The following is a 13,993-nucleotide window of genomic DNA, read 5'->3' on the forward strand; positions in this document are numbered from 1 at the left end:
AGGCACACCCTTAGCCAAGCTAACGAAAAGGCAGAGAGACACCATCCAAATCAGCAAAATTAAAATGAAAAGCGGGACATAACTACAGACACTGAAGAAATCCAAACAATAATTAGGACTTACTTCAAAAGTCTATATGTCACGAAATTTGAAAATCTAACTGAAATGGACAATTTTCTTCACCGACTCAACTTACCAAAGCTAAATCAGGACCAGGTAATACAATTAAATAGTCCTATATCCCCCAAGGAAAGAGAAGCAGTCATCGAAATTCTTCCATCCAAAAAAAGCCCAGGATCAGATGGTTTCAGTGCAGAATTCTACCAGGACTTCAAAGAAGAGCTAACTCCAAATCTCTTCAAACTACTCCACAAAATAGAAACAGAAGGAACATTACCAAACTCATTCTATGAAGTCACAGTCACCTTGATACCTAAACCACACAAAGACCCAACAAAGAAAGAGAATTTCAGGCCAATCTCCCTTATGAACATTGATGCAAAAATACTCAACAAAATACTTGCAAACCAAGTACAAGAACACATCAAAGATATCATCCATTATAACCAAGTAGGCTTCATCCCAGGTATGCAGGTGTGGTTCAATATATGGAAATCCATCAATGTGATCCACCATATTAACAAACTGAAAGAAAAAAGCCACATGATAATCTCTTTAGATGCTGAAAAGCATTTGACAAAGTCCAACATCCATTCATGTTTAAAGTTATAGGAGAGATCAGGGATATGAGGAGCCTATCGTTTTTATCACTGGTCCATTTAGCTCCATTCTTTATAGTTTGAATCATGATATTTAATGAGTTGTTAGTGGCTGAATGTTTCTCATTCTTCTAGAAATCCATTTAGGAGAAGGTGGAAAATCCCCATTATCCAGGGTATATATGATTTCTGAGTCAACAGAAATCCACGGGTACTGGGTCAATCTACAGTAGGGAGGAATCTACATTCCACATACTTTTAGAATATATTTAATATCAGTCTTCTGAACCCTGAATTGTGCCCGGCCTCCCCAAAATGTTTATGTTCAAGCTAAGACCCTAACTACCTCAAAATGTGACTTATTCAAAGACGGACCCTTTAAAATAAAGGATCAAAGCAAACTGAGGCCAGCTCTAATTAAATGAATTGATGTTCATTCTTATATGAACATCAACAGAGAAAAAATGGTGAAGACTTAGGGAGAAGAGGTCATCTACAAGTCAAGAGGAAGCCCTCAGAAGAAACTTCTGTCAACATCCTTATCTTGGAATTCCTGCTTGTAGAACTGTGCTAGATGATGAAGATAGATAGATAGATAGATAGATAGATAGATAGATAGATAGATAGATAGATAGATAGATAGATAGATAGATGGATGGATAACATTTGTCCATTCAGAAAAGACTAAGCCTAAATGACGTACGAAGGATTGGCCTTCTATATGTGATGTTTAGAGAAGACATCACTAAAGTAGATTTGAGCAGAAACTGGAAATTATCTCGAGTATATTCAAAGGGATGCTTTTTAAAGCAGCTATAAATAGATCCTTAGAGCTTGCAGTGACAAAATATTTAAGAAAATAAAACTTTGGGGTTTATCATGAGTGAACTAGGAAATGATTCGTTTGGGAGAAGGTTGGGGTATTTTTCTGATTTGTTTTGATAGTTAAGATTGCTTAGTTTTTAAAGAACAGATCTGGTTTCTTTTTGAAACAGAAACTGTCCTCTATCAGGTAGAGATGCAGGAAACCCAATAAGCAGGACTTGAAGCCTCTAGAACCTGCCAGATACTTGGGCTCCAATGAGACAGTAGGATCAGAAGGTTTGAGAGGAGGTAGTCTCTGTATTAAATTAGAAAGTTGAGTCACTGGATTTCTTTTGTTTGCTTGGTCTGTTTTTTTAAGCTACTTTTATAAAATATGATTTTTCATCTTTCTAGTGATTTATATAATTAACAGATCTTATGAGGCATTCTTTATATGCTGTATAAATTCAGTCATTTAAAATATGCATTTTCTATACATTTCAGTAATTGTTACTTTGTTCATACAATTGTATGACCATCATCACTCGCCATCACACCAATTTCCCTGACATCTGAGCTCACTAACTCTAGATAGATAGAAAAGAATGATGTGTTTGTAGACTTGTCTATACTGAACAGGGCATGGGAAAACAATGCATGGCATTTGAATCAGTCAGAGCTCTCCAGAAGAGGAGAAACACTGTGCCCAGTAGCTTAACTTTTTAGTTGATTCCAGATCCAGCCAAGCTGATAACCAAGAAGAACCATCACAGCATCTTCATTTTTTTAGGGGACATTATATTTTATTATGTATCAGTATGCTATCAATTTTATTGCTGCAAAATATCCTTTGGAACATATAGGATGTCTTCCCATTCATCTAGTGATAGGCATTAGATTACTCTCCTTTGGGGCTATCATGACTAATTCTGCCCTGAACATTTTGGTGCAGCTTTTTGTGCGGACATGATATTAATTCTCTTCAGAATAAAAACAGAAGTAAAGTTACTATTAACCACAGCATTTTACATTGGTACCTAAAATGTATAAAGACTCTACATCAATGCCAACAATCACCATTTCACATTCATTTGACATTATCTATTATGTTGAGTAAAATTAGAGTATCCTAAAGACTGACTTTGTATTCTATCTTTTAAATTATGTTTTATGTTTATCTTTTATGTTTAAAATAGTCATGTGTAGCCTAGGCTGGCTTCAAATTCATAATCTTTCTGTGACTTCAATCTGACTGCTGCAATTGCAAACATGTGCCACCATTAATGCTTATTAGAGGAGCATGCATTGAATCACTCATCCACTTTGCATTTCTCATGCTACCATAGAGTTTTTTAAAATGGTATCTTTATACATTCTGTTTGACACTGCCTCGGGAGATTCATGATTCGCAAACATTTCCTTCAACTTTTGGATTCTCTTTTCACTTTATTAATGGTAAGCTTCAAAGCATAAGCATTTAAAAACTAAGCCTATATCTCAGAAGAGTACTTGCCTAGAATTCATAGGGCCTATGTTCAACCCTAGCATCGAAAAAATTAAATGTTTCTTCAGATGTACAGCTTGATCCCTCATGCTGAACCTCTAAAAGCAGGAGCAGGTGCTATCTCTGACTCTGTTGCCTGTCTTTGGATCTTTCTCCTAACTGAACTGCCTTGTCTAGCCTCAATTGAAGAAGATGTGCCCTGTCCTACTTGATCTGCCAAGGTGGTTGATACCTCCAGGAGGTCTCCCCTTCTCTGAGAAGAAGGGAAGTAGGCATAGGTGGAGGGGAGGGGAAAGCAGATGGAGGGGCTGGGAGGAGAAGACAGAGGGGAAGTTTCAACCAGAATTTAAGGTTAATTAATTAAAAAATTAAATGTTTCTCACATCAGTGAGGACCAAGTATTTTATCTTCAGTTTATATTTTATATTCACTATTTTCTTGCCCTTTTGTTGTCACATTTGCCAAATCATGTCATGGAAGTTTATCTCTGTTAAATAAACATGTTATGCTGGGGCTTGAGAGATGGCTCAGTGGCTCAGAGCACTAACTGTTCTTGAAGTTTGGTTCCCAGGTGTGAACTGCCTGTAACTTCAGCTCTAGGACACTTGATGTGTCCTTCCTCTCTCTCTCTCCCTCTCTCTCCCTCTCTCTCTCCCTCTCCCTCCCCTTCTCTTACCTCCTCTCCCTCTCACAGACACAGACACTCAAGCACACACAGAGACACCATCCAAACTGAATAAATTTTGGAAAATGAATCATAACTTGGTTGTTACATTTTGGGTCTGGGATCCATTTTGTCTTTTGGAATATCCTACAGAAAGAAGGAATATTCCTTCCATTGGCTTGTGAATGTCCATCTACTGTCCCTTGATTTCCTGGAGGTCTGTGAATCTCTTCGGGATAGTTGTCTACACACTCTCTCTAATCTTGCCTCTGTTATCTCCTAAGTGCACCACCATACGTTTATTGCTCCTAACAATGCCAGCTCTGAATCACCTGGTGCTTGATTCAGTTTCCTCTCTTTGACCTGTAAACAGAACTGAGTCCTCTCATCTCTTCATCTTACTCTACTTTTCCCCCAGGACCAAAGCACCCAAGATTCAGCATCTTTTTAGTCCATGCATATCACGACTGCTGACAGATTACACTGAAAAAGAACACACTAGAAACATAAGGAAGAGGCTACAGAATGTGCTAGATTTTGGCCAAAAGAACAAAGAATGTCAAATAAAAATGGCAGGAATGTATTGTCACAAGACATAAACTTCTACTTTTCTTCATTTTATTTACTTCTACTTTTATTTATTTTATTATTTTTTATTTATTATTTTTTTACATTTTATTATTTTATTAACTACAGTTTATTCTCTTTGTATCCCCCTGTAGCTCCCTCCCTCCTCCCCTCCCAATCCCACCTTCCCTCCCCCTTTTCCACCTATGTCCCTCCCCAAGTCCACTGATAGGGGAGGTCCTGCTCTCCTTCCTCTGATCCTAGTCTATTAGGTCTCATTAGGAGTAGTTGCATTGTCTTCCTTTGTGGTCTTGTAAGGCTGCTCTCCCCCTAGGGGGAGGTGATCAAAGAGCAGGCCAAACAGTTCATGTCAGCGACAGTCCCTGTTCCCATTACTATGGAACCTAAAACCCCTGCATAGATGTAGCCCATGGCAGTTCAGTGTCCACTTGGGCTTCTACTTTTAAATTCAGGCAAACATAAGAATCTTTACAAGTAACAAATACCTTATCAGACTTTGAGAGGAAATAAAATAACCCCTTCTCTCTGCAGTTTACCAGGTAGATGTGGAGGAACATGCAGCCTCATAAGTCTTGGCTTGTCTCTACACATGATAATTCCATTAATGACATGAGTAAAGTTCTGTGGATTAGAATTATAGGGGATGATGAACATACAGAAAATTTTATTCAACAAGAGATTTTGTATTTAAGAAATTGCACATTCTGCCTTCTATGATGTTTCATGCCTGTAACTCTAGCCCTTTGGAGGTGCAGGTGAGAAAAGTTCAAGGCCAACCTCAGCTTCACAAGTTGTTCAAGGCCAGCCTGCGCTACCTGAAATCCCATCTCACAAAACAAAAGCTAAAAAGGGAAATCACTGTTGTGTGTGACTGCTTTCACTCATCCTGATAAAGTCTAAAGTAAGGCATGCTTCCTTCCTAATTTGTTCTTAACGTTAGTTTGGATGCTTTTATACTCTAGCAGTACCTGGGTGTGTGGTGAGTATCAACAATAGAAGACCTGCTGTGGTCCCTAAAAGAGTGATCTCAGAACACTCAGAAGCCAGGCCCTTCCTCTTCAGAGTTTATGCTCAGCTCCTGCTGCGGTTTCTGTCACTGTGTCACTCAGAGCACAGTAGTACACAGCCGAGTCTGACTCTTGCAGTGAGGCTTTCTGCAAGTGGAAGAAGGTGGTTTCCTTATCATATGTGGCTTCAAACCCTCTGCTGCTTCCCTTATCATTGGCCTTTGAGACTCTAAAGAGGAGCTGTGGACCTTCTCCAGGAAACTGCACATACCAGAACAGGGAAGGGTACTGTTTGGTTTCATAGGAACAATTCACAGTCATAGAACTTCCTTCAGAGAGCGTCACGTGAACTTCCGTCTGAGTAACCGAGTCTCCATTGCTTTCTCCTAAAAAGAGAAATTAATGACAATTCAGTGCAGCTATGACCTGGGTTCTGCATCATAGGAAAATGAGCTATAAAAGTTTACATCAATATCATGGGACAAGACAGAAGCTCAATGTGTCATTCCACTTACCAAGCACTAAGAAGAGTATAATCATAAGGCCAAGGGAAGAGTTCATTTTCTGAGCCACGGGAGGATGTGGACCCTAACTTCTTACATTAGGAAAGAATACAGTTATAGTGAAAGGATGGTTGTGAGCTCAGAATTAAACAGGAAATGGCTATGTGTTGGGTAGACACCCCCCCAACACATGTGGGTAATTTAAACACCTCAGAGGATTGTTGACCTATATTCTCAGAAGTCAATGACAGCTTGCTGCTCTTGGCTCTTTTATTTTGCTTAACACACTTGTAGTTACTGGATGGTATTTCTGTAATTCTGAATAGTAGTTGTGACAGGTTTAATTGCACCTTGTGTGTTGTCTTCCCTGGGAATGCATTTGCATGCCATTTCTAAGTGTCTCATGTAGCCAGTTTGGAACATGTGGTAATCCACTGGAAAAATATACAAGCAAGAAATGTCAACACATATTTAATCACTACCAAATTACTTTTGAAGAAAGAAACAAAGTTTTTCAATTGTGATGTCTTCATACTTGGACAAGTGGAATAATCCTTTAAAAAGCTAGTAAATATTTCTTTAATTAGTAAGTTAATGAATGTTGTTTAAGGAATGTCACTACTTAAAATAGCAATTTGTTTCATATTATAAACTTTTAGCACAAGAAACTAAACCTAATAAAAGTTTTGCAAAGAAAAATGACAATATTCTATTACATATATATATAAATAATTTTTAAAATAGTATAGGTATTATTCAGTGATACAGCACTTAGCCTATAATTCATGAGGACTTTGGGTCTATCTCCATCACTTCAAAAATAATAATAGGAGTATAGATTTTAATATGTTTATCCTATATTATATAGCTAATATCCACTTATGAGTGGGTATATACCATGTATGTCTTTCTGCTTATGGGTTACAAACAACAAGACCCTAGGGAAGACAGTCAATCCTCATTCAGAAGGACAAACATGACAGACATGATAGACATTGGAAACAGGAGAAGACAGAGAACACCACAGGAGCCTACCATAGAGGGCCTCTGAAAGACTCTACTGATCAAAGTATCAAAGAAGAGGCTAAGACTCAGCCAAATTTTGGGCGGAGAGCATGGAGTTTTATGAAATAATGGGAAGATAGAAAGACCTGAAAGGAACAGGATCTCCAAATGGAGACTCAGTATTCAAGTGGGTCCCTAGTAAGTGGAAAAGGGAATTTCTCTGACTTGATCTTAGTAACAATCTCTCTTATCACCTCCACCTTGGAGGTGCAGCCTTTTCAGGCCACAGAGGAAGACAGTGCAATCAGTCCTGATAAGCTTTGGTCAAATATAAGGGGAGGAGGACCTCCCCTATCAGTGGACTAGGAGGGCAATAGGGAGAGAAAAGGGATGGAGGATGAGATTGGGAGGAGACGAGGGAGGGGACCACCGCTGGGATACAAATTGAATGAACTGTAACAAATGCTAATTTTTTTAATAAAATGAATAATAATAAAATAGAAACTATGGTCTTTTCCCTGATATGGGTCTCTATAGGCTCATGAGTGTTTGGTTCCCAGCTGGTAAAATTGGGTAGAGTTAAAAGGCAAGATCCTGTTCTGGGGTTTGAAAAGGTTCAGGAAATTTCCAATGTCACTTTCTCTACCTTGTGGTGTGTCTCAAGATGTATGCTGTCAGGGACTGCTCCAGGACCATGCACCCCTGCCTGCTGCTATGCTCCCTACCATGAAGGTCATGGACTCAACTGTCTGAAACTGTAAGGACCAAATAAACTCTTTTTTTCTATAAGTTGTCTAGGACAAGGTGTCTCTTCACAGAAATATAAATTGAACTAAGAATATCCCATATACCTCACATTATAAGAGAAATAAGGAAATTGTAAATACTTAAAAATATGTCCTAGTGACTTCTGAATTGTAACAGTGAGTATTGGTGCCTGGTTGTGGCATGCATCTTCTGAGTCTAGGTGGTCTGCTTAGTCTTGGTCCTTCATATATGCCCACTTGAACTTGGGAGGAGAGGTGACAAGGGCTGATACAGGCAGACTGAACTGCAGAGGGCTGATGATGACTGCTTGTGACCTATTGGTCTTTGTGAACCTGACTTCTGACTGAGACTGCCATTACTTCTTCTGGCACTGCCCTGCCCAAAGGCCCGTTGAAAGTGACATATTGTTTCTTCCTGAATTGATTCATAGCAGTTCAAAACATTGAAATAGATTACTACAAATTTTTCATGCCTCCAAATTATTTTAGTGAAAACATGAAGCTTTGTAATCATGTTTACAATGTTTTATTATTGGTGTATATTTTAAAAACACAGAGCTGCACACTGTTTTGTTTTTGCTGTTGGTGGTGGTGGTGGTGGCAGTAGTGGTGGTTTGGTTTGGATTCGTTTGATTTTTTTGAGACGGGTTTCGCATGGACCCTTGGCTATCCTGAACTCATTTTGTAGATCAGGCTGGCCTTGAACTCATAGAGAGATCTGCCTGCCTCTGCCTCCCTGAGTGCTGGGATTAAAGCTGTGTGCCACCATGCCAGGATATGCTACACATCGTTAACACACACACACACACACACATACACATATTACAAATGCAAAACACAAACTAGGGAATCAAAGATTGCAAACTTTGTCGTCAGATAATGAAAGAGTAACACTGAGAAGAAAAACAAGGTCAATTACAATTTTATTGGCAAATGTTTTAAATTTTAATTGAAACTTTATATTTGAGTAAAACTGTATTTATCTAGACAAATAAACTTAAATGGTGTTATAATTTGTTCAAATAGCATTTATTACTGTCTAAAGCTTTGAGGTTTGATTTCTACTTCATTTGTGGATTTAAGAAACATGTGTCACACTTACAGAAGAATAAATAATATTGCATTGATCACATATGATAGTATGTCTCAGCTGGAGGTTATGAGGTTATGGCTGTACTTACTCCAGTCCCAGTGAACCCCAGAAATGAAACATTTTGGTGAGACAGCCTGCTTCCCAAGACAGTCTGTCTCAAATGAGCAGACAACACCAGGGATGAGAGGCTGCAGACCTGTACATGGCCCCTTGCAACTGCACACAAGTCTTTATCACAACCCCCTCTACAAACTCCAAGTATTCCCCTCTTTCCTTGCAGACCCCCATTTTCCACAAAAGGGTGCCCTTCACTGTTTGAAATCGTCTCACCCGTTGAGGTCAGACTGTGGTCTCTTTCTTGCCTCTTGTCTCTTTACTCTGTGTTCTTAAGTCTGTTGGAGTAAGGATGGCATCCTAGTTCCCTATCCAGTTGCTATAACAAAAAGAATCTGACAAAGATCACTTAGAGGGAAGAGCATTTATGTGACCTAACAATTCTAGGTTACAGTCCAGCTTAGAATGGAATTCCCAGCCACAGAACTTGTCACATCCCCTCCATAATCAACAACAAAGAGCATAGGATGTTTGCTTGGCATGCTCTGCTCACTCTCTCCATTTTGTTCAGGGCTTAGGGCCCAATCTCGGAATGGTGCTGCCCATGTTCAGGCTGTGTCTTCCCACAGTGGTCATTGTAATCTGACACAGACATGTTTACATGCCAACCTGATCCACATAAGTCCTTGCTGAGATGCTCTGTGATGTGATTTTACCCTGAGTCAAGGGGACTAAATCAACCATCACAGGTGGAGAGTGTCTCTGAGGCTCTTGAGGCATCGAGTGCAAGCAGTTACCCTTCCTGACACTAGCCTTCAGTCTAACGCTGAGGAAGCCAACACCTCTCCCTCTGGTCCACACTATGTAAACCCCTTTACAGTCTTTAGTTATGTGGAACTAACTTGTACTTTCAAGTCTCATGGAGTCTCAGTCAGTAGAAAACCCAGTCTAAAAAACAGCCATTAAGGAAGCAAACATGTCTCAGGAATCATTTAGTGCTTTTTATCCTGCTATGTCACTTTTCCTTGGAGCCATGACCAAATGCAGATATAGCCCAGATAGGTCCCAATGGCAGAGTAAAGTAACAATTCCAGAGAAGCCCAACTTGGAAAGCCACGAGGTTATTTGAATTCCTTACTCAGCTGTGGTATCTTCCCCAGATTCTTAGGTTTGTGTTCAGCTCCCCCTGCAGCCCCAGACACTGTGCGCTGAGAGCACAGAAGTACACAGCCGAGTCGCTCCAGTGCACAGGGGCTTTCCTCAGGTTGAAGGAAGAGTCCTTCTTGTTAAACTCAGCCTCAAAGCCGTTTATGCCGTGAACCACTGGGTCTCCTGAGTAGTACCTGAGGAGAAGCTGGGGGCCGCGGCCACGGTGCTGGATGTACCAGAAGAGGTAAAGGGCTCCACCATAGGAGTAGTTGCATTTCAGCTCCACCGACTCTCCTTCGAAGACAGTGACTTGGGCATCAGACTGGGTAACTGACTGTGTTTGGACAGCTCCTGAGAAATCAAAATAAGTCGGTAAATGCAATGAGGACTTCATGATGAAAAAATGATCTTACTGAAAGTTAAGTAAGAAAAACAGCGAATTGTGTGCATCTACAAACAATAGTTGTACTCACCCAGGAAAAATTGTATCCCCAGGAAGGAGGTCAGGACCCAGAGCATGGCTTATTACAGGAAACACCGCTGATGCCTGTATGGAAAAGCTTGGTTCAAGCAGGATAGTGGCTGCGGTTCCCAGTTCTTGGAGACAGGTGGCACAAAGTTGACAAAACAGCTTCCTTAGGTGAAATTCTCAAAAAAAAAAAAAAAAAAAAAAAAGAAAGAAAGAAAGAAAAGAAAAACCTAAAGAAGTGGTCCTGGTCCTGACTTTCTGGCGTCTTGATTCTCCTCAACTGGCAGATACTCTGCAACCTGCAGGGCAGGAAGGACTAAGTTGAAGGTGAGGATCAGAAATGGAGATCTCTAATTTGTGCAATGTCGCCCTCTGTCGGCTACTGCAGGATGAAAACTTTTCCCCTATTTTTTTTCTTTTTTTCCATTTATTTATTAATTTAATCTCTTTACAGACTGATCCCAGCTCCCTTTCCTCCCAGTCCTGCCTTCACGCTCCCTGCCCCCAATCCCTGCCCCCACTCTCCCCTCTTGTTTTTCTCAAAGAAGGGGAGGGCCCCCAAGGGTTATCAACCCACCCAGGAGCCTCAAGTCACAGAGGGACTAAATGCATTCTCTCTTGCTGGGGCCTAAAAAGGCAGCCAAATTAGGGCAAATGGATCCAGTGGCAGGCAACAGAGTCAGAGACAGCCCCTGCTCCCATTGTTAGGGGCCCCACAGATGAAGATTTTTTTGAAACAAAATAGTGCATTATTTCTGTCTAGAGTGCAATTCATGTTTCTAAACTAATCTATATTGTGTCAAATCTTAACCTGAAGAAAAACAAGCTGTGTACAATAGAAGGATAATTTTATTTAGAAAAATAATGATCATATGATGAAGCCATTAAATTTGGGGCTCATTGGGTATAAAAGCAGTAAGCTGCAAGAGCCTGTCACATAGGCAAAACTCAGAGACTGAAGCTTTAAACTGTGCTTTTTTTCAGTGTAAGCAGCCAGAGAAAATTCTGACTTCCCCACCATTTTCTCATTAACATTTTTGTAGAGATCCAGAACAAAGAAAATCAGTTTGACATCCCATTAGTGGCCAGATGGCTCTTAGATCTAAGATTTTCTCTCTTTCCCTCTCCGCTGCCTCTTTGTGTGTGTATAGGTCTATCTCTCTGTGTGTCTCTGTGTGTGTATCTCTCTATCTCTCTGTCTCTGTCTCTGTCTCTCTCTCTCTCTCTGTCTGTCTCTGTGTGTGTGTGTGTGTCTGGGCATCTCTCCCACTCTCAGTTTATTAGGGAGGATTTATAGACACAGGGCCAATAGGACAAAAGAGTCTTGTAAACCTTCTCAACTCTAATGCTCTCTCTCCCACCATCTCTCCCAAGTTTCCTCACCTCCACACACCCAACCCTTGTTTGGCTCACAACAAACAATTCATTAATGGTGTTTGCCTGCAGATTCCTTCTCACAGAATGAAGGCCACAAATGTTCTTACAATTCAGATGCAGTGCTCTCTCACTATGCCCCTATCATAGCCATTACTTATGCAGAAACATTCAAGTTAATCTTCTCAGGCTGGCCTTTATAAGCCTTTGGGGGCAGTGAGCATCCGATCAAGGAAAGTTCTGGTAGATATAAAGATAGTTACATTGATGCAAGGGCCTGTGGGACATGCATATAATATAGTAGTCTAACATGTGAACCCTTGCCTCAGAATTAAACAAACGTATCTATTTTAATCAGACTTGTGAAGACCCAGTGGCTTTAGATAAGCAATAATGATAACACAATACTGAGAAGAGACAGCAAAATGCCAGTATCAATTGGTCTGGCTAGTTTGGGGATGATTCATCATCAAAGAAACAAGAGACTCATGAAGGTACTTATAACACACACACACACACACACACACACACACACACACCTGAGAGGTTTAAGATTTAAGAAATTAGTAAAAGAAAATTTGCAAGAGCCATGGACTCCTTAGGCAAGCACCAATGAAGCAGAGACCAGAGAAACAGAAATCGTGGGAGCAGCTTGATTTAGACACCTAAGTATCCAGCAATTTTCAGTGGGTAGAAGTTGGGTAGTCTAATGGAGGCAATGTTGATTGGGGTCAATAGTCATGCCATTCTTCTGAAACAGAAGATTTTTCCTTCCCACTTCAGCTTTAAGACATCTGGAGCTAAAAAAAAAAAGACATCTGGAGCTAAAAAAAAAAAAAAAAAAACCGCAAGAAGTCAAATAGGTAGTATACGTAGTACTATATATAAAGGGTCCCTGGTAAAGAAGAGATATTATCTCCATCTATGTACTTGTAAGAGAGTCATAAAATGAGAGAAGTTGAAGTTGAGAGAGCTAAAATGAGCTAAATCTGCAATTAGAGTTATAGATTCCAACACCCAATACCAAGTAGCTAATTAGACACAAAAACTGGCACTAAATTAGAGCAACCAATTAGACCAAATTGACACCTGTACTGACCATTACACTTGTCAATGCAGTGAAATTTTGGCCAGTGTAAAAACCTTGTTCTCCCAGGCAGATCATACCTCCAGACAGTTCAAAATACATCAGTGAACCAGAAGGAATAGATATGTGTTTGCTGGCTACAAAATAATGTAGAAATCACTAATATGAAAAAAGGCAAAATAGCAACAAGTATCTGGAAGTTAAATAACAGTTTTAAAGTAACTCACTGATAAGGGATCAGATAAGAAGTTAAGTTAGAATCTATTTTGAACTAAACAGTGGTAAATCACAGCCTATGGAAATGTGTTGGATATAGCTAACACATACAGAGGGAAATGTATAACATTTCAGAAGATAAGAAGGAGTTAAAGTCATCAGTGAACATCTACCATGAGACTCATGCTCCATCATTCTTGACCATTTTCCAGTTCATTGCTACTTAAATATTTTATTTCATACACATTGATGCATATAATGTGTTTGGATCCAATCCACTACCATTCCTTCATTCAGATGCCTCTCCTACTCACCCATCTTTTGAACTTCATGCATTCTTTGTGTTTATTTCTTTGTTTGTTCCAAATAAATATCCAGTGAGTCCACCTAGTGCTGCCTGTATATTTGTGGTGTGGGACCATGTGCTGGAAAACTTACTAAGGCCCACATCCCTGAAAAAAGAGATTCCCCTATTTTTTAATTATTGAATTAAGTATGTGGAATAATTTACATATAACAGAAAATTTTCTGATATTAACGCAGGTTTATCATTTTCTTATGCTGGGTACTAGCATGGCATATAACTTTTCCCATACTCTCATTTTTCAGTCTGTCTTGTCAGTTGAAAGGGTTTTTTTTTTTGTTTGTTTGTTTTGTTGCTTTGCTTTGTTTTTAAAGAATTCTGTATTGCCTGGTGGTTTTAGACTAACTTCACGGTTCTTCTCTTTTGATTGAAAATTTTTGTTGCTTATATTTAATGTAATCATTTTAGGCTGTAGATTAAAACAAAAGAAACATTGATGCTTGTATTGCTTTTTAGGGATTTTATTATTATTATGCTTTTCCCTTTTTACACTTTATTCCAATATTTCTGTATTTCTGAGTTTTGAGGGTTGTGTGAAATTATAATTCAGACAATTTTAGTATCAGCAACTTTGTTATTATACAAAAACCTCAATGCCATATATGATACACCTCTCTGTAAGTCCT

At 39.4% G+C, this 13,993-nt stretch overlaps 2 gene segments (V, D, J or C); both read right to left on the reverse strand.

Moving 5' to 3' along the window:
• Positions 1-5,337: 5,337 nt before the first annotated feature.
• Positions 5,338-5,847, reverse strand: LOC110541962 (T cell receptor alpha variable 9-1-like). The segment is given in 2 exon segments: positions 5,338-5,672; positions 5,802-5,847. Coding segments are annotated over 2 exon segments (381 nt in total).
• A 3,999-nt stretch (positions 5,848-9,846) lies between these two features.
• Positions 9,847-10,458, reverse strand: LOC110541961 (T cell receptor alpha variable 8-3-like). The segment is given in 2 exon segments: positions 9,847-10,208; positions 10,331-10,458. Coding segments are annotated over 2 exon segments (408 nt in total).
• Between the last annotated feature and the right edge of the window lie 3,535 nt (positions 10,459-13,993).

The sequence above is a fragment of the Meriones unguiculatus genome, chromosome 9, assembly GCF_030254825.1.
Source record: "Meriones unguiculatus strain TT.TT164.6M chromosome 9, Bangor_MerUng_6.1, whole genome shotgun sequence".
NCBI lineage: Eukaryota > Metazoa > Chordata > Mammalia > Rodentia > Muridae > Meriones > Meriones unguiculatus.